Source organism: Vanessa cardui, chromosome 7 (assembly GCF_905220365.1).
Source record: "Vanessa cardui chromosome 7, ilVanCard2.1, whole genome shotgun sequence".
Lineage (NCBI taxonomy): Eukaryota > Metazoa > Arthropoda > Insecta > Lepidoptera > Nymphalidae > Vanessa > Vanessa cardui.
Window position 1 is genome coordinate 12,182,765 of NC_061129.1, and position 22,763 is coordinate 12,205,527.

The following is a 22,763-nucleotide window of genomic DNA, read 5'->3' on the forward strand; positions in this document are numbered from 1 at the left end:
TTTTTAAGCTCGTCAGGCGCGTGCGAAATCATGTACCATATGTTATTGTAATTATATCATTATATTCATACATATAATTATTTAGTGTATGTATTAAGACTATCACAGAGAGCTTTGGAATATTATCATGATTTAAACTAACATCAATATTCAGCTCTTATAGATAAACTAATTAGGATCGTTAATATTAATTGCACATAAGTAGCTATAATTATTAATTAATTACGTGAAAGTATATTACATGTACTTTTGTTTATAATACGTTATAGATAAACAAAACTAAATAGAAAATGATTACAATATACAACAGATCGATTACGGAAAAATAGATCTTAATAATACAATATGTAAAATTGCTTTTGGATTGTTGAATATTATAACATATTCATAAACAGACCAAGAGGCAAATATAATCTTATTGTCTGTGTTTAACAACGAAGTCCATTCAGGTCGTTGATAAAATGCATTCTATTTTAATAAGCAATTTAATCTAAATATATAATAAATGAGGTTTATGTTATGTCTAAGTGAAAAAACCTCTTAAACAATATACAAAACGCACGCAGTTCAATTCGCTAAAGTTTCATCACAATTGAATGAATGCTTTAGCACAGGACGAACATACAAATTTTTATTTGAAAATATACCATATGCACTAGATTATTAGATTTCATATTGAATAGCAAACATGCAAACCATTCTAATATAGTATTTATAATATTCAACTTTAAAGTATATATAACAATGCCTACATGAATGTAAAAGTTACCAGTAAATGAAAATAAAATGGTACAGTCGGGGTAAGAAAAGGTTCGTCACCTTAAGATCTATTTTCGTGTGCTCAGTATGACCGATAATCTGCTTTACCGATCGAGAATGACATATTGCGTTGCAATGATTCGCTACTTAGATTCAAAAGTTACCAAGAGTTTAAGACTTGATAAAGGAATGAATTCGAAAACTGACGAAGGTTTTCTTACTCTGACTGTAAATAATAATACATATTAATTGAATATTAATAAACACAATCACATTCGACCGACCGCTCGATAACTGACCGACATTGTCTAAAATAAAACAATGATAAAGTGCAGTCACCTTCATACAAATGATTAAGACATATCATTTTATACATGTATAACTATTTTTATAAGTTTGTTCTGTAATGGGCTCCTTTTAATTGGTGGAAGGGCTTTGTGCAAACCACTAATCTATTAGGAGCAATACTTAGTATTACTGTGACCGACTTCCCAAGTTTGGTGGTGATGGTGTGAGATTTAATTTCTCACGGTACCAATGTGGGTGGTGGTTATTTATCATCGGCAAACGGTCACCGCCACCATTTTCTGGTCTGTGTTCCTATGCTAAATATAAAAAACAACGGAGCCAGGAAAGACGTATCGAAAAGCAACATACATATATGTATACACATATATGAATACAAATGAGAGTTTATTGTTTATCTTGGAAAAGAGAAATACTGTATATAAATAGTAAAAAAATATTTAAATATATTTTATGCAATAACTTCATTGTATATTAATGAATATTTGTATGGTAAATAGGCTTTATGTTAAATTTGATTTAAAGTAATTTGTAAACCGCAATATTACGAAAACGGCGCTAGTAATTATATTTACCGTTTTATAATCTGCATTACGACATACCCATTATACTAATGATAGAATATATTCTATCAAAGCGACGACATGACCCGGTCGTAAAACACGTGAACCTTAACCGTTCATGCCCTGTGCTGGAGAAGCGTGGTGGAATAATCTCCTAACTCAGCCGTGGGATATTTACAGACTGTTACTTAACTTGTTTTTTTTTTTTTAAGATATACGAGTATATAATGATAAATATTAGACATCATCACATACATTACTCGAATGCCAATGTGAGTAGCTAAAGCACTTCTGTTGTGGAAAACCAGAAGTAAGGACAATACAACAAACACCCGGACCCAAGACAACAATCGATTCGGCCGGAAATCGAACACGAGACCTCGGAGTGGCCCACCCAAGAGAACCGGCGTACTCGCTACTCAACTACAGAGGTCGTCAATCGTTTACTCAATCTTAAGCAACACGAATTAATCTCATACAAGTACAACACTGGACCACAACCGTGAATTCCTGCTGACAATTTTTGTGGCACATCTTCCCTAAAGACTATTGCGATTGACGTCTCAGATTATTTATATCTAGGTAAGCTAGTGGCGCACACAGACTTGACGTCTCAGATTATTTATATCTAGGTAAAGTGATACAAACGAAACGACTTTCAATTCATTTCTTTGTCTAATGGTTTTTATTGTGCTGTCAGGGCACCGACTTTTTTGCAAATGTCACGTAGGATGGAGAAGACACGAATCGGATCGATCGGTACGTTTGAGATAACAAAATCTATTAAATTTTGAAGAAAAGCATTGTGGTATCATCTTGTTTAATACTTAGCGCGAAACATAATATGATATTAAATTATTGGTATATGTACTTTTTTTTACAATAGTAAAGTATAAATTTTCTAGGTAAGTACCTATATAAAAAAAGTTGGAGGTATTCCAGAACATATTAGTATGCGCCAGCAGAGATGCCTTTTTTATTCCCTAGATTTATTAGTCCGATGGAAGTTCTGGTTGCAGGCAATATCATCAACATCGTCAACTTATATATTAATCTGGTTAAGTACTGCTGCTATTTTTGGCTCCAACATTTGAATTCATACTTGGTGTTTGAGAATTATATTTTATTGTGACTTGGTGAGAAGAAGGAAAATCTCGAAAACCCAAAAACGCAATTTACAAAATGCACTAACACTTACAAATACATTACAAAATTTCAATCTGTATATTATCTGAGATATGAGACTTATTTACCGTTCGATCAAATCTATGAATGAATGCATTAAACACGCAATGCAACGTGTAAGAATACAGCACGTGTGTGCGTGAAAGGTTATCGGCACCGCTGACCTGACCTACCGAGCAAAGTGACAGTATTAATGAAAAAATGTAATGAATGACAAATTTAGCAAAACTTTTTAGCTACTTTACAAAATTTGGACAATTTCGTGTCGGCTAATTACGTGTTGTAATAATGATATTTTAAGCCAAAATTGCATAATTTGTTCCAAAACATTTCACAGCGATATGGCGCTTAAATTAGGCTACGTATATATTTTATATTAAAGTAACACCTGAGCCTTTTGAATTTATAATTATTTAAGAAAAAGTAACAGCCTGTAAATGATCTGGGTATCTGCTGCCAGCTCACTATTTTGAGAAAAGGGTTTTGGAGTTTTGTAGGCACGCTGCTACAATCATTTTGGTGGTTGATATCTACATGACAGATTTTCATCCGAGGTTTCCTCAATACGTGTTCATTCAACTCGCACGAGAAGAATTATAACCGTAAATGCTTGCTCAGGTGTGAATACCAAGACTTCAAGACTCGCGTGTCCTATCCGTGGGCCATCCTCTTATTAGTGAAAATTATATTGGTATCGAACAAATAAAAATCACGTGGTCAAAAACGTGTCGTCAAAACATTACATAAAAAATAGTTTTTAATTCTGTTAAATAATATTATTTTAACGTGCACTTCACAGATTTACTAAAAAGTAAATTAATATTGTATGCTTTCAATTCATTGGATATCAATGGTTTTGACAGTAACGACCTTGAATGACAATTAAAATGGCTACCATACGTACATCAAGCAGCTCACTTGAACTTTGATTCCGATGTGACGTTTAATAAGTAATTTAAAAATATTTAATATTCAATCATTTATTTTCCATCTAAAACTCGATTATTTTAAAACATTTTTTCAATAGCAAAACTGAGAGGGTTTCAACAAAAAAAATTGAATAAAACAAAAGATTTGAGCAAGCTACAAAAATAAAAAAATCTCGAGTAATATTTTAAATAGTACGCATTACGAAGATGATCGAAACGCGTTAAAAAATCACGTGCAATTGCAAAAAATTTTATTTTATTAATATTGCGTCACCGACCCAAAATTAATATTATGTAGAGTTGCAATTGACTGTTTCTTACGTAATCTACATATGCGTACATATATACACGTGCGTATTCAATATATTTAGTGCATTATATGCAATACATATACATTATTACACTATCTAATATGCACCTGCTTCACTGGGGGTAGCTTATACAATAATTATTCGAAATTTTACGATTTAAATAATTTTAAAAGTGAATATATTTGGAAGGAAGTTCTTTTACTCGACTTAAAGAACATTTGAATGGTATCACGTTACATATATAGCGAAAGCAACTTCAATTAACTGCGTATGCGTATGCGTATCTCCTTTTTCTGACATATTTTCTAACTTCGCGACAAAATTGGAATCCATTTTGTTCTTTAAGTTATATGCGATTAACATACGAAAGCATAAATGTCAATAGCTAGACGTAATAATGTTGTTCGCTATATAAATCTAAACTATTATTATAAGTCGAGATATTAGGTACAAACGTCACAGAATAAACTCTAACTACTGACGTTTCATATAATTCTTACGCTATTCAATTTTATTATTATAATTCAGCAATGTAAACATTTTAGCCAGTAATAAAGGTATATCCAATAAAAAAGGTGTGAATATTTGCCGATGACCTCAAAATTCAATTTCAAATTTAATTTATAAGTTAAAAAAAACAAATTTGCTATCGAACGGAAAATTTTGGGTCCTCTTGTTTGGACTTATCATCGCAAAGGTTATATTGCTTTAGAAACTTAGCGTTTAGTTTCTCACTAGTTTCTGATCAGCTTCGGTCACTTTCTTATTTACCCTATGTCCTTTTCTTTAACTAAACGTACAATTACATAGTGAGCCGTTGATTAGTTAAGACTTGATAGTGTAACAAACAAAAACTCATTTTGAAATAAAACTAGTTTTAACGGATTTAAATCTCGTATATTAGTTTTATTTCAATGTGTAATCATCGCAAAATCTAAGACAAATTTAAGTAAACTAATTTTGTAGTATTAGTTAGTATTCCTGACATAAGTGGATTAATACTAAATATGTTTATGTAAATTGAATATTATGCTTATAATGATTATGCTATATATACAGGATGTAAAAATATATAAATGCTTTAAAAATTGGTCCGCGTTGGGTAAAAATATTTACCCAGAGAACTCACTTAATGAAAGACATTAAGATTTAAACGGGATGACCAATGTTATGACTTGCATTGGAAAAACTAGTTGGTTTTTCATTTGCCAAGCAATACTTAATTACATTGTACTTATTATTATTAAAAATGAATAAATATGTACAGAAAAGCAAATATATATTATACAAAATTGACTGGAACATCTGTCCTCTTTCAAATCTTAATAACCTTTATTTATGTTTCTGTGTTGAAACATTTCTGTACATTATGTAAAAATATATAAAACTGCTTGCTTACTTTACATACAACAACGAATTATGTACTTAAATGTAATTAACGTATGTACAGCGTGTAACATTGTAAATGTTTAATATAAACTCACACTAACAAAATTAACTGAATATAAAAGGTTTAAACACTTCTTTATATTTTCTCCTTTACTGTTTGCAAAAGGTCGTATGACAAGTAATTACTTCCCTATATTAATAATATCATAAAATAATAAGTCACACAATAGTAGTACTTAATTAGAACTACTATTGACATACGACCTTTTGCACTGACAGTGACGCTTTATGGTAAAACTTAAGCACGGCTTTATCTTTGAGTGCTGTTTAAGTGAATTATCATTAAACAATGTTTTGACTCTTTATTTGTAATATCAAAATGGTATCGGAAAGAGAAAGATAAAATTTTATAAACGAGTTTTACATTAAAGGTGTCTGCCCACTATCCCGTAGCATACCATGACCGTACTAGGACCGTTTCAGACAAAAAACTATTATTTGTATTGAGAAGTATGCGACTATGCCCACTAGACCGTTCCGTCACCGGCCGACACCGTAGCGTGCCATGCACGGGCCGTCAACTATTCGTCGGAGGGAATATTTTGCCGGTGCGGACACGCCACTTGCATGGCACGCGACGTTGCCAAACCGCTGCGCGCAGGCGGCTAAACGGTGACTGAGCGGGGAGTATGACCGTTACAAACCCGTTCTAAATGCGTTGTAGCAGTGTTGCTCTGTTGCCTGTCCGTTCATTAGTTCAACGAGAGGCGCGAATGCGTATAGATGTGTAAAAATGGAGGACGAAAAACTAATAGAATGTGTACGTAAATATGAGTTTATATATAATTTACAACATCCGAAGTATATGGATAGTGTAAAAAAAGAAATGGCTTGGAAGGATATTTCGGAACAACTAAAACAACCAGGTATGTCAATTATTATTCAATTATCGTTTATTTGAGTAAGTTATTTAATTACAAAGTAGATATCCAATCTAATTGCCCTTGAGCCGTTTGGAAAAAATCGGCAAATTTATTGCGTATATCAAAAGCGGTAGAAACTGCATTACCTCCTTGGTGTCTTAGGTTGTTAAACTGTACAGGAGTATTAGTTTCCGTAAAGGATACAGTTTCGCTGCGTCTTATGAAATTATGCAATATGCAAGTAGTTAGTACAATTTTTTCGGCATATTCTGGTTTTAAATGCATACGTCTATTATAAATACGAAATTTTTGACTTAAAATTCCAAAAGCATTTTCTACAACACGTCGTGCACGGCAAATGCGATAATTAAAATGGCGTTTCTTGCTATCGTTTATGGACTGTTGTGAGGGATAAGGTCTTAGAAGATTGTTTTTTAAGGGGAAAGCTTCATCTCCTAATATTACACATGGTGCACTGACATTAGTCCCCGGCAAACATCTATTACTGGGGATATTAAATTTATTTTCGAATATAGCTCTGCCCATTTTTGATTTTGACAAAATACCCCCATCACTATCTTTGCCGAAAGCACCAACGTTAACAGCTATGAAGTTATAATTAGCGTCAACTAAAGCCATAAGTACGATAGAAAATGTTTTTTTATAATTAAAATACAAAGAACCACTGTTTGGTGGTGCTAAAATAATAACGTGCTTGCCATCTATAGAAGCTACACAATTAGGAAAATTCCATTTATTCCAAAATTCTTCTATATTTTTTTCCCATTGTTCGATGCCAGGCGTCGGGATACTTTCTCGCAGTACATTTTTTATTACAGCATCACAAACTTCTAACACAGCACGTCTCACAGTACTGATTCCCAAACGATAACTAAAAGCAATGGTTGTAAATGAATCGCCTGTTGCTAAGTACCTGCAAACAAAATATCAATATTAATCGTGTAATTATTTTTTACAGCTGCAGCTTGCAAACAAAGATGGCAAGGGCTAAGGGATGCATATAGACGAGCATTAAATAAGAAAAAAGGCAAAAGTGGACAAGCAGCGAAAAACATTAAGAAATGGAAGTATGAAGATGAAATGGCTTTTGTTGCTTCGTTCTTTGTCGAAAGAAAATCTTTAGAATCCGTTGAGCTGACAAGTGACGATGAAGAGTCACAGCCGAATAGCGCAGGAACTGAAATTCAGAACCATCACTTCAACAATGAGATCGATAATACTGTTGATATTCCTGCTGCAGAAAATATTACAGCCACCGAAATTCAGAACGAAGATGACATTACTGCCAGTAACAAATCCTCACAACCACTACTCAGTCAAGCAAAAAAGGCCAAGACAATAAAGAGAAGTAAAATCCAGCCACCACAAACAGCATCTGCTGTATTGATGTCGAAATTGTTAGAAGCGCAAAATAAATCTCCACGGCAAGACGATGAATTAGACCGATTTTTTTTGCACATATCAGATACAGTAAAGAAGTTTTCTCCTTACTTACAAGCCATCGCAAAAAGCAAAATATTCAGTTTAGTTTCCGAAATGGAATTACAGCAGCTCGCACCACCTAACTTTGTTACAGCTTCACCACCGTATGCCTATGCTTCATCTCCAGCATCGACTTCTTCGGGCGTACAAGCGAGTGCTACACCTATGCCTCCGTCTCCTGAGCTTTGGAACACTAACGAGTGGAATAATAATAATAATCAAGCATAAAGCTTTACCATGAATACTAGATCAAAAGTTTGATTAAATATTAATAATAAACAAATTGTTTTTTACTTACCGTAAACACACAGCAAGCTTTTCTTTAGGTAGCAGGCATTCTCTAAAGTTTGTGTTTTTTTTGACAATGTCATTTTCAATTTTTTTCAGCAAATCGTTAAATTTGAATGTACACATTCGGAAGTACTGAAAAAACTTTTCTTCGTCATCAACTAAGTGCCTGAATAATGTCCAATATTCTCCTTCCGTTTTGCGTTTTTTTATAGAACTGTGAATCCAGTAGCGTCGAGTGTTTTTTGAGCATTCCTCTTCCTCTTCATCCAAAATGATAGCAATCATTGCCAGTTGTTCAATCGTCGCCATAACTATTTCAATATTTCACCACTTTAACGCGTCTACGCAACACTGATATTTGTACGAGAATGAAGCGATGCTTTACGAGTGTATTGAAAGGATTCCTGCCGTGTTACGTACGGGCATCATACAGATTAAATACGGGTTACATACGGGTTGTAAACGGGTTCAGAACGCTGTCGGCCCGCTTCAGTAGGCGAAATAGAGCGTATCGGATTGCTTTCCGTGCCGGATACATTCCTAGCACGGTCATGGTATGCTACGGGATAGTGGGCAGACACCTTAAGCCGGTATTACCACGTTATACTAATTAAGCTATCGAAGTAAATATTAATGAATCTAATGAATCAACGGCAATTTAAAAAATATATAGCTTTTTTAAACTGTCATAGTTTATTAAATTTCTGCATTGATTTTAGCGAAACCAACATTTATAAATAATAATAAATATAGAAAACGACGACATAAATCTCAGTTGAAAACAACTGCATAAACAACATACAAATCGCTTCTCCTTTGAAACAAGCTCGAATCACGACGATTGTTTAAATGTCAAAACGACGTATGTTACAACATTGAGTAAAACATTATAAAACATATATCTAAGATACAAATATCAAAATAGGGTATCACCGTATGTCAGTTACGAACATTTCACAATCGAATCAGTAACTTGACGGCGTGGTGTCAAATTTGTTCCTCATGGAAAAGCTTTGATGATCTAAACTCAAGCGTATTTCATACTCGGGATTTATTTCATCCAAAAGAAGACATTGTTCCTTGCAATGCTCATCATAAAAATGACCATAGAGACGATAATCCCATGACCATACTTGTCTACCCCAGATCGAAACCAACTATATTATCTAAATCGTAGTTAAATATTTTGTAATCGTACTTGTATAACTTGTACAATCTCCTTATCAGAGGTAGATCTAGTTGAGAGAAATACTTGCGTAGCTTTTCAGACGTACCCGAAGTGCGCGACAGACGAGGGAACTGAATCTGCGATGCGTTTATCGTGTGAAGCGCCAGTAATGAGTCATCCACGAGAGTTTCATATTTACCTGAAAACAAAATATTATATTAGCACTGTTACTTTAACTTATCTTCATTTCTGACTAGCGACCCAAACGTACTGCAGAATGAACTACAGAATTTATTTATTTACGACATCACATTATAAACATCTAAATTTATCAGTGTTTCTATACTATATTGTCCATGTATTATATACAAAACCTACCTTCCAAATCACTCCGTCTAATAAAACAATCGCATCAAAATCCATTGCGTAGTTTTAATGATTTAAGTAAACGTAGGGATACAGGGACAGAGAAAGCGATTTTTTTTATCCTACGTAGACACAATGTGTTTAGTGATAAGCATAATGCTCAGAAATTAATTCTGATTATTGAAGAAGAGCCCACGATACGTTGAGAAATCTAACATACTTTGAGTTATCTTATTCTAAGATACTATACATAACAACAATAGCAATAGCCCATTTCCCACTGCTGGACAAAGACCTTCTCTTCCTGTGAGGAGAAGGTTTGAAAAATATTCCACCATACTGTACCAATGCGGGTTGGTGGAATACACATGTGACAGATTTTTTTATAAAATTAGACACATGCTTTCCTCACGATGTTTTCCTTCACGGTCTAGCACGAGATGACTAATAAACACAATTAGGTACATGGAAATTAAGTACCTAGTGCTTGGCTAGGTTTGAACCCGCAATCATCGGTTCAGATTTACGCGTTCTAACCACTGGCCAACTCAGCTCTATATACATAACATAAAACGAATACCTATTAATTTGTTAACATACGTTATGAACTTTATGAGGCTTTGTCACAATTATTATTATTATTTATTCCATAATTAACACAAAGTTACGATAATTGTTATCTCGTAAAATATAATCGTACTGCTCATTGTTACAGCTCAAATATTTCTACTAACGTTAGTTATTTTACATACTAATTATTACTGGCACATGAATCATAACAGCAATACATTCATCTCGTGCTCGGAAAGAAAACATTGTTGAAAAAGCGTTCAAAATAAGATATATATATATATATATATATATTGTGTTGGAATAAACATATAAGTCGAACGACCCATGCGTCACGTCACATAAAATCTTTAAAAAAAAAGGGCGGGAGTTTTGGGGCAGAGACATTTTTACCGCCATTATTATTTAATACGGAGTAGGGTTATCATTGATGGTTATTTGTGTTGCAGATTAAATGTTTTTCTTTTATGATAGATTGATTGTTTTTGTAAATTAAAGTTCATTATTTTTAGAGTTTAGAGTATTTGTTTTATTTGTTTTTGTGATTCCTACTTCTGGTTCTAAAAATAGATACATAAAATACTAATTATATTTTCGTATTTATCGAGTAATGCTAGATATGATTCGGGAAGGACTCGGTTTAATCATCTTCGACGCATCATTAATCACATGTCGAGTCTGAAGAAATAATTAACGTTTATTAATAATCTGTGTCCTGTTATACAATCGCAAATAACACTTAGTAATAAACTAGCGGCCCGTCCCGGCTTTGCTTATGTCGACATGTTTTTTTCGACATGTTTAACAATTGTCGTTCTATTTCAACTTATTTACACAAAAAGCAAAATAAATGATATACCTCCTAAATATAAAGCTTCCTTATAAATACCTCTGTCTATTAGTGAAAACCGCATGAAAATCCTTTGCGTAGTTTTGGAGTTTATAGCGAACAAGCAGACAGACAAACGCAGCCGGGGTACTTTGTTTTATAATATGTAGTGTTTGTAACATAATACATGTTAATTCAATAAAAATGGGGAACTCGAAATAGACGTAACGTTATACCAACATTGGTGCAGCAAAAACGAGATGGAACCCTTTTTTTCCTATATAAATATACTAGGGTCCGCCCAGGTTCCGCACGGGTACTTGTATGTATCCGTTATATTATGACCAAATTACATAATATCGTTATAAAGCATAGTATGTGTTATTCCGATGTGTAACCTATATTACTGTAAAATTTCATCAAAATCCGTTCAGTAGTATTTTTGTGAAAGAATAACCAAAATACATACAACCATCCTCGCAAACTTTCGCATTTATAATATTAGTAGGAAAAAAATAAATTAATCATTTATTAAAACCTAATATGATAAAGAGTCAGTAGCTAATTTCGATAGATTGCATAATTACGATTTTAAAGAGAATATGAATACTAAATATATATAATGTTTTACACATTTATACATATTGACAGACAAATATGTTTAAAGTAAGTAAATGAAAAAAGAAAAGTTCGTACATTAAATATATAATTTAACGCCAATTAGTTTTACGGGTACTTTCACAGATATAACGGAAAATCTAGAAATCTAGGCGATGGGTACTTTGATTAAGCAAACACGCGAGTAGTTAAATAAGGTAAAATTCTGGTTACACCGGTAATGACCTTATCGAGGGCAGTGGAATAGGTTACACTTAACCATATACATTTAATGTCATTGTACTTACATCTAGAAATGCAGGGCTTAGTTTTACTCGACTACGATATGGTAGAGGAGCTTAATTATTAATAGCCAGTCTCCAACGGAAATAGGAAAAAGATAAAGAAACCTTGAATAACGTATTTCATACAATTTGCTAATAACTCTGCTAAATTGAGCTGAGATAGCCCGGTGGTTAGAACGCATGCATCTTAACCGATGTTTTCGGGTTCAAACCCAGGCAAGCACCACTATATATATATGTGCTTAATTTGTCTTTATAATTCATCTCGTACTCGGCGGTGAAGAAAAACATCGTGAGGAAACCTGCATGTGTCTAATTTCATTGAAATTCTGCCGCATGTGCATTCCACCAACCCGCATTGGAACAGCGTGGTGGAATATGTTGCAAACCCTCTCCTTAATTGGAGTGGAGGCCTTTGCCCAGCAGTGGGAAATTTATAGGCTGTTACTTTACTTTTACTTTACTTCTGCTATATTGCGCACTAAGAGTTTAAGTTTAATTATAATACAACACTATTTTATTTTATTGACCACGGATGTGGATGTGTATAGAGTTAGAGGACGACCCAAGAAACGATGCATACACTGTGTGAAAGACGATATGGTTAGAAAGAATGTTACTTGTGAGATGACGTCTGATAGAGAAATATGGAGAAGACATACTGCGCCGACCCCAAATAAAATTGGGATAAGGGCAGGAGGATGATGACTATTTTATTTTCATTAAGACAACCAATAGCAGAAACAATAAAACATACAAAATTAAAAATAATGCATTCAAAAAATATGCAGGCAACAGTTCTACTACTTACAAGTAGTCTCACCATGCATTATATCATGTAACACTATACAATGTAATTATTGAATATATAAATGAAACATAGCAATAATTCAACTGAACTACTTAATTCCAATTTAATTTAACTTGCAAAATTACGAATACATTTTCTTCGTTGTTCAAAATGCCACTTTCCCAAACCCACAGTGAATATCATAGATTAATCAAGACTAATGATATCGGGTCAATTAGCTTTCAGGTGTTGCTTATTTGGCTTCTTCTCATATGATTGGACCACCGAAACGAATCTGATGAAATTGGTATGAAGCAAACTTGAACCTCGAAAACAGACTGGGCTACTTTCATTTATAATGACTAACCTTACAACTAACGCAAGCGAAGCCGCGGGCAAGAACCAGTTCAAAATATATCATCATCTAAAAAATCAGAGAGGATGAAAATTTGAAAGACTTTTAATTAGGATTAAATTAAAAATTAGTACGACTGATACGTATAGGATAAAAATTAGGAAATAGGTTTTATATCAAACTTCAAAGCTAGCTATATAATCAGTTCAAAATACTTGTTTTTATTACCATACGCGAAAAAATAAGCAATATTTTATTTATAACTGTTTGAAGTCGTTACGGAGACCTTGAAAGACTTTAGAGATTTTTTTTGTACATTTGATGCTAGGTTAGCGCGCCACTGGCAAGCTATCAGCTCGCGAGCATCGTTATTATTCGTTAATAGTATTTGTAATTTAATTATCTTGGTTATATAGATGGAGAACAGAAATCTAGTACCTACATCCTCCAACTCGGAACTGATTTCAGCAATATATGTCTGGAAGTAGAACCCATTTAAATAACTTTTATGGTAAAGCGAAAATCTTTCATCGTAGAATATATTGTATAGTTTTTGAATAGTTGGGAATATCTTAAAATCCTATCTGCGTCATAATGACATTCATGTGCGTTCATCTCGAATCATTATCAATCGATCTGCATCGATCTGCATCGTCTGCATTGTACCACCAACATTAGGGACTATCCCTGGCTCTTGTAGTTACATTTGCTTATTACGAACAATCCTGTATACTAACCGAGCCTTGTCAAATACGACCATCGTCATCCATCGTTTTGGTAGGTCCCACATAACCCAGTTTAAGGAGCTTGGGTAGCTTTCTAATAATAGGTGTATATATATATATACTAGCGATCCGCCCCCGGCAATACTGATACTAAATATACTACAGAATTTGTTGATTTCCGATATCACATTAGAAACTTATAAAATTATCAGTGTTTCTTTGCTATATTGTCCAAGTATTATATACAATAACCTTCCTCTCGAAACAGCATCAAAATTAGTTGTGCATAGGGACAGACAGCAGTAATCGACTTTTTTATGCTATGTAATATGTAAAGGTATTATGTGAAAAAAATCCAAATTTTTTTATTGTGTACGAGCACTAATCATGTCTCAATCATATTGAGGATAAAATTATTATTATTAATAATTTATACAAAAGTTTGATACAGTAAAAACATATCAAGCAATTACTAATCTGACACTGAACACACTGCTATTTCCTATGAACAACAAAAACTTGACCCAAATATTTAACGATATAATGAATTAACACTTCACTTCACACAAGTAGCACTTCCTTCCAAAAATTATACAAAAAAAAAAACAATGCTATGCTTGCATACGAACTCTCGGTTTAAAATTTGCTTACGTTAAACATGGGGCCGCTATTTTTGTTAACTCATTAGCTTGCGGTACCTGTTAGTACAGTCGGTATCATAAAAACCATACACATACAAAATTAACCTTCGTCGTGATGGTTCGCAAAAAAAAAATAACACGATATCGTTATAAATTTTATCCAATACAGGATAGTCAGGTTTAGAATTAAATCTATCGAAAGAACATCAAACGCATAATCAACGATAATTATAGGCCTTTTTCACATGAAATTACACGTGCTTGAACACTGAATCCGAAATTAGCTGTCGCCCGTGACTGTGCTTGCGTTATATAGGCCGGTCATAACGTGCTAGGCATGAAAATTTCATCAAATCCGGTTCAGTGGTTTGACCATGAAAGGCCAACATACAGGCATAGTTTCGCATTTATAATTGGATAAAACACCAGCCGTTCCGAAGACAAAAAAAAATTTTTGTAATTTGTATTACTAATTAGTATTACATGGAAAAACTAAATACATTAAAAAAATCTAAATCGTTTAAAAATTATGCAAATCTAGTTGGACCTGCGGATTTACTGGCACAAAGGTGGAGTTTCGTACAATCTGTTCTAATGGGTACACCCTATAAGGAACCTACCTGACAAATTTCAAGTTTTAATCAGTAACTTGTATTACGCTTTTATATTATACAATATTAGTAGGTATATATTGTTACGTCCCTTGTCCCTTTAATGACACTGTCATTATAGGGATCAATAATATCTGTCATTTAATTATATTGTGTTATAGTATTGTGTTTTTTAACGATATACCTGCGTCATACTATATTTGTGTGATAAGATACCTACATAAAGTGGTATCATTATATAATAACACGTTGCTTTAATTATCTCTGCATCGGCTATTATTAAATAAATTTAATTTTTCGTTCGTAATATAAATAGATTTTTGAAACAGGTAGATGTTTTTTTTTTTTCTGTCTGTACAATCAAAATTACCGAATCCTAAGTAGTGATTATGACGTATAACCGGTGTGCTATAGAACTGAATTATGTAAAATAGCAACGCAACGAATTATTACAACCAGTATCTTTGGTACAACGTATTAGTGGTATTAACGAGCATAGATTATCTATATTTATATCATAAATGCGGTAGTTACTATGATTGTCTGTTACGCATTACGACTAAACTACTAAACCGAATTTGTTGAAATTTAGTATGAAGCAAGACTGAAGCCGAACGAAGGACATATATTTACTTACTTTTACTAAGACTCACTTACTTTTTATATTTAAAACATACGAACCCCTATAACACGTAGTCGCAGCCGCGAACGAAAACAAATTAGTAACTATACATAATTATATAATACCAACGTATAAAAAAAATTAAAAATGTATTATCTTAATAACCTTTGAAATTATTTTATGATTTAAATATTGTTACTCGATACAAAATATATACTGATTTATACATACATATACAAAATATATACTGATTTATACATACATAGGACATAGGTACTATTACAATTCTTATTTATTTTTTATAGGTTTAGAAATCTATTTTTCTCAGTGATATGTATAGGGTATAAATTATATATCATATCATTTTCTGTATCTACATATCTGAGCGAAGCGGAGTCATTAATAAAATATAGTATTGCATAATTATTGTAATATTATCTAATTATGATTAAGCACTATTTGTGTCTATCCAATTCATGGCAATATTGGCGTTGATTCACTAAGGCGTCGTGAAATATTGACAAATGACGGTATTATGCTATTTTGATATGTCTATGTATAATTATTATAGTCAATGTCATATACAGCATTCTGACATTATACGCTCGAACTGCGATGTAATTCGAGTTTCTTATTACAGAATAATCCTACAGCCTAGTCACTGTTACTAATATATCCATCATATCCATCTTCTCTTTATTGAACTCTTTTGGGCACAGCAAAATAGAAATAGACCTAAGTAGACCAGAAGAGACCAAAGAGAGAGTACCTAAGTTAAAATATTTTATTCATAACAAAACTAGCAATACCCCAACTAAAAACAGTAGTAGTTAATTTATCGTTATGCGTAATATTATTCTATATCAGTGCGATACTTATTTATGGTAGACCGGTCATGTTAGTTCAGAAACAAGGTTCAGAATAGGTACATGCAATAGATTATATAATCTATCATATAATCGTAAAAAAATCATATTTAAACTTAACTTATTGTCGATATAATAATCGAAACTTAAATATGATGATATCTTATATATATGCAGATATTGAAACTTGTAATTTAAGTTCAGAATTGGAAAGGCTATATAGCGATTTTAAATGTCCCAGGATCAATACTAACCCCCTGGGCTATTGTCGTCCTCACTTCTAATAAAAGCTTAATTTTGAAGTAGGAATAAAAGAAAATGCTAGTGACCTTTTTTAAAAAATAAAAATAAGAAAAAATCATTCAAAGATTTATATATTTTTACGGAACTTATTTTTGTAGTCATTAAATAGATATATATATACATTTTCAACGAATTCAACGAATGCACCAGGACAATCTAAGAATAGAATTATTGTTACAGTAGTTATTTCAATGGACATTTTATATGAAATTTAACAAATAACAGATACCGTGGGGTTATAGGCACTTTAATTTAATTATTCTTGTGTCAGAATTATTCAAACTAAAATTATAAAAGCTTTTTATTAGTACGTAAAAAAATATGTTACATTTTATCATCTATTATCAAATATATATGAGTTGCAATATTGCAAATACCACACACGAATAATCTAACTTATCTCAGAAGCAATAAAGTTAACACTATCTTCAAATATTCCGTCTAAACGCAACGTTTTAACGTATTTTAAAACGTTTAAAATAACAAGACACTGACTCCTTGAACTTAGCTATTGTCGTAATGATCTTAACAAAATATAAATTAAAAAAGGCGTTTGTAACTCACGACCAGTTCAAATGACAGAAGTAAAAGCTTTCATCCTTTAAAAACGTTGAATAGAATCAATCTTATAATTACACATATATATATATATATAAACAAGTCATCCCTTTACAACATATGTATATTAGTGATGTATGTGAAAAACATGATATTAATTTGAAAAAAAAAATACAGGCGAATTGATAACCTCCTTTTTTGAAAAAAAATCAATACCGTTTTTAAATCGTGATTTAATACGATAATACGATCTCAGCTTAATGTTGATTTTGGTAATTAACAGATAACGTAAAACATAAGTTACGAAGCGATTACAAAGGTTACATTAAGAGAATATGCTTATATTCGTAAATCAACCTTGTGATTCTTCATTAACAGACAAGGAATATATTATTGATGGCCTTGTGGAAAAAAACTACGACGTCTGTTTTGAGATCCTATAAATCAAAGTCATATTGTAAATGAGTATTTTTTGTCTCATATTCGCGTATATTGAAGATATATTATCGTTGTATGACGGGGTAAGCCAATAGATACCATTAGTTTTTATACCACCAAATAGCACAACTACGTATAATTTGAATGGCAAGTTAGTGAGCCAGCTGGAATTTAGAAGGGTGAAGATTCTATGTTCTCTATGATTGCGAACTAATAATTATTTTTTAAAGATAAAAGACAATAAGTTATGATAATAAGTTACACACAATATACAAGATATGTATTTCATTATTAATAATAAAACTACATAATATTATTTCCTGTGGTTTTACATAATGCTTGTCATATTATCCATTGTGGACACGAAATGAATGACTACAAATATATTGATCAATTAATATAATTTATGAAATAGATACAAATACCTTTTTATCATTATTAAATACCATTAAATTAACTTTAAGGTAAGTTTGGGAAACGCTACGACTGTTTACTATTACGAAGAGATGTACAAAAAAATACTTAGTAGACTTTAAACGTCATTATTAAGTTAGTTTCGTGCAGAATCTTGAAAGACTTTTCGGTAAATTTCCACTGATTCCCAAAAAATAAGTTGCGTAAAATCTGCCTAGTGAGTTTATAACTTAATGCTGTAAGTAGTTTAAATTACAAAGAAGAAATATTTCAATAGTAATATAAAAATAATAATATAATCTATCACCGATTAAGACAATAATTAACAAACAGAGACAAAATTATTTATATAAGTAATTAAAAATATTATTTCACCTTCGACCTGTATCTTTATTATTTTACATAAAGCCACAAATACATAATCTGTTTTACGTCATAGAGATACCATGTGATACTTATCTATAAAAATGTGGGATCTGATCGCTTATAATTTACGAACAATAAATTCAAAGATTTAAACTGAAGTCAAAAATAATTAGTAGAAATTATACGTAATTTATAGCAACTTTTATCGATTCAAGGCAAAAATTGACAAGTTTATTGCTTTATTTATAGAATCGCATTTTATTTTATCAATTGACTATATACTTAAAAAGAAAGACGATTTAAAATAACGTAGATTTTTTAAATTTTGCGGTATTATTATATCAATTACCCGATTATTTTGTAACTGCTTTGCAATTTTAGTCATTTTTTATTTCACATAATAAATGACGAGATAATGTATATACAGATAAAACAAAAACATTTGATTTACGAATACTACGGTTTTTAATCGACAATAATTTGAATCCGTCAAAACATTCTATATTTAAAATTTAAAACGCTTTCGTCTTTTAATGAAAATTAAAAAAAAAACACTTACCAACTAAAGTATATTTAATAAGGCACGGGTGGCAAAGGCTCGTTATTGGCTGCCAATGTTCGTTGTTCACCACATCAGCCAGTTCCTTCGACCTATTTGTCAGGAACAGGGCGAACTCCTTAAAGGTGACGTCATGCCCATATTCCAAAGACTCGTTTGATGGGTTCTCTCGGAATGCCTTAATGATTCTCTTCCCGACGCGATCCTACAAAATATACAAATTTAAAATAAACTGTTTACATATTTTAAAAGAGTAAACAAATATAGAAGTATGAGTTACATGGCGTACTGAATTTGTACGAGTAAAATTGATACAAAGTTGCCTCTCCAATAGTAAGTTCCTAAATTCCTATAAGTTTTTTCTAAAAAATAGTCAGTCTGAATACAGACACTTTTTAAGCTAATATATACCTAAAATAACGAGCCATGGTTGAATCAGTAGTTACATAATTGCAATGAATAAATACGACTTAGATGTTACGATATATTATTAATTTTATTTCGTTTTTGCAGTGATTCTATTCATTTTTGTTTTATAATGTCAAATTATTTGTCTAATCTCGACTCACGATCATTACATTTATTTAAGAATTCGTTTTCACAATTCCCACGAGAAAATTACTAACTCGGTACGCCTTTGAAAACGAATTATTTTGAATTTCTGTTTTTCTTTTAAGATTTTAAAGATGAAATGAATTTTATACTGGCATTCACTCTTTTAAAGTGTCATGTTATGTGTATTTTTAACGACATTTAATTATTATTTTAATACGTATAACATTGATATTCTCTTTTAATCTTCAAAACTTGTGTTAATGGGTCTCTAGGTTCAAATTTGGAACATTTCCGCACAATCCAACTAAGCGTAGGCCTTTTTTTAGGTTTGAATACTAGTTTTTTGAGGGTAGTCATTGAATAATTAATATACGCGATTCATCCGTTATAATTAGTTTTATTTAAAGGTAGTCATTGATTTTCTTATTTACAATTAATGAGATTTTTCTCGAATGATTCAACGCTCCGACCTGATAACTTTACATTTAATTTAAAAACACGAATATATTATATTCTTAATACAAATATTCTCATTGTATCGGACAGATTACCGACGGTTGCAAATATTCATTTCATTTTAGCTTGTCTTTTTTTTTAAATTATAATGTACCTGCCAAAGGTTTTGAGTCATTGAGGCTGTTATGTGTGATTAAATTTTAATATTTTTGGAGAGGAATATATTATCACTTTTCAATTTGTTATATCTATTAAGGTTATTAAAACAAGGTCACGTGCAATCGAAATAAAAAAAAAAACAAATTCTGTACATGGGTTTACTTATATAATGCCTATGATGAATAATTATCTATGTGATATGGATTTATTTCTGGTTGCTTTTTAAAACATTTTATTATTTAAATTTAAGTGATTAAGATAAATAATTTAAATAGCATTTGCACTTACAATAATAATTTTAGATGCGATTTTTTCATAAAATTTAATTATTTTTAAATTAAAATATATTTAATCAACTTAATTTAAATTATATAATTAATGCACCTCCCAAAAGATAAGTAGCCTGTTTCTTAATTACTTTGACGATTCTATTAGGAATAAGCAAAAATTTTATATGTCATTTTAATTTTATTTTATTTAATAGTGTAAAATTTATCCTATGTATGAAATGTTTTAATTATCATTCAGATTATGTGGATATGTACTATATATTTTTAAATGTCAACAAACTCATCATCGGCATATTCTTAAAACTGATTAAAAATGTTTTATATTTGATCAGCATGCAACCAAGGTAATTAGTTAGATATTAGATATTTTAGTGCTTTCACTAAAGAAAAATGCTGAGAAATGAACAGTTAACTTTTTACCGGTAACTGAATAGCAGTTGATAACTATAATTTTGTTCATATAAAATTTTGACAGTTTAAAGAAATAATAAATACACAGAAACACAGTATTATTATACTCACTTGGAAATATTTAGCACTCGGAAGATCACCTTCAAGCTTATTCCTATAAGCCGATAACAATCTTTCAAATGGATTCCGAACAATTATCATTTTTTGATAATTCTCTAGCATGACATCTCTGTCTTCCTTGGAAACGGAACTGAGATTTCTGAACATTCCAGGAGAATGGGCAAGGCTCGCCGGAATGGAAAGAACATCTGTATCGTTCCATTTTCCTGCCAATATCATGAGTATTCTTTTCCAATTCGTACATGCTACCTTTGAAGATTTAAAAAAAAAGTGTATTTACAACTTATAATGGCATTTATTCATATATTCAAAAATTCTAAGTGAATTTTGTGTAAGTAGTCAAATTAATTTTGAAAATATGGTAATTTTTTAAAGCAATATTTTATAAATTTATTGTTACCTACTTTTTTTTTTTCAAAAAAATACTTCGGATTAATGACATAATAAACATGTTCTTTCTGAAGCCTTCTGGTGTAATTAGTTCACGAATATATACTAGGTACATTATATTCTAATTTCGTTAACTAAGCAAAGGAAAGAATTTTTCAGCCAATTTTCTTATGTAACAAAAAATAAAAAAACATTTCACAAGTTCTCCGGAAAAAACCTATGACGTTTGCGGTAATTACTATTTGAGCTCTGACTACTCGTTTACCTTGACCATCTTACCTTTGGCACGTAACAGTAGAGGAGTTTGTGATCATCATCAACCAAAATGTGTTCCAGCTGGCTTGGCGGTAAATCATCAAGACCCCATTTTAAAGGGAGTCGACCGCACGTCTCTTGAATAAGTTCCTGGCGCGCCAAGTTCAAGGACTGGGTCAACTCCAAAGAATGCTCGCTCGTATGCTCATTATCATAACCATTAACGCAATACGAAATACAAACGAATAACACTATAATTCTTGTGGCATGCATTTTTATCCATTAGAATTTCAATGCAAAATAAAAACTTTCGCGAATCACAACTACTTTTTAATGTGGGACACTTGAAGTTCGAATCATACGTTCTACTATATTTGAATAACACAATAATTCAACAAATTCTGCACTGTTTTACTTATAAAACTAGTCTCCATTTTCATAAAATCGAATTTTAATGTTTTATTAAATCGCGAAAGTTTTGCGATTTGTTTTGCAACACACAATCAACACAAACGACGTTGACAGTTCTACTAAATTCACGCACGATTCACGAACCGATTCATTGAGAGTTGAGATTTGAAAACGAGAACCAATGTTGCCATACCATAAATAACTATTTTATCATTATTTAAAAACAATTGTTTTAAGAAATATACATTAATTTAAAGTAAAATTAACTATACTGATATGAGAGTTATTAAAAATATAAATGTCTAAATAATCATGTGTAAAATTTAATGTTAATGTTTTTAAATTGACTAATTATATTGATAAATACTAACAACGGAAAAAATTTAAAAAAGTAAACAGTCAACAGTCAATTTTAATTTGTTTAATTAGTTTTATAAGATACGTATAATACTTAAAATTAATGTTTTAGGGATC

General features: G+C 31.5%; 2 protein-coding genes across 4 annotated transcripts; one reads left to right on the forward strand and one right to left on the reverse strand.

Annotated features, from left to right (window-relative positions):
• The first annotated feature begins 5,866 nt into the window (after positions 1-5,866).
• LOC124530900 (transcription factor Adf-1-like) lies at positions 5,867-8,151 on the forward strand. Its single transcript, XM_047105266.1, has 2 exons — positions 5,867-6,368; positions 7,345-8,151. Exons 1-2 carry the CDS (start codon positions 6,236-6,238, stop codon positions 8,094-8,096), a joined length of 885 nt encoding a protein of 294 aa, XP_046961222.1. The 5' UTR covers positions 5,867-6,235; the 3' UTR covers positions 8,097-8,151.
• On the reverse strand, positions 6,370-22,427 carry LOC124530898 (carbohydrate sulfotransferase 11). Of its 3 annotated transcripts, XR_006966488.1 has the most exons (5): positions 21,903-22,427; positions 21,225-21,482; positions 19,243-19,447; positions 8,167-9,526; positions 6,370-7,299 (listed from the first exon to the last, which is right to left on the reverse strand). XR_006966488.1 is itself a non-coding variant. In XM_047105265.1 (4 exons), the coding sequence occupies exons 1-4, from the start codon at positions 22,149-22,151 to the stop codon at positions 9,297-9,299; spliced, it is 942 nt and encodes a 313-aa protein (XP_046961221.1). In that variant the 5' UTR covers positions 22,152-22,427; the 3' UTR covers positions 6,370-9,296. The 3 variants fall into 3 exon arrangements, 2 of the variants coding, with proteins under 2 accessions (XP_046961221.1, XP_046961220.1); XM_047105265.1 differs by having other exon boundaries at positions 6,370-9,526; XM_047105264.1 differs by lacking the exons at positions 19,243-19,447; positions 21,225-21,482; positions 21,903-22,427 and having other exon boundaries at positions 8,167-9,286.
• Between the last annotated feature and the right edge of the window lie 336 nt (positions 22,428-22,763).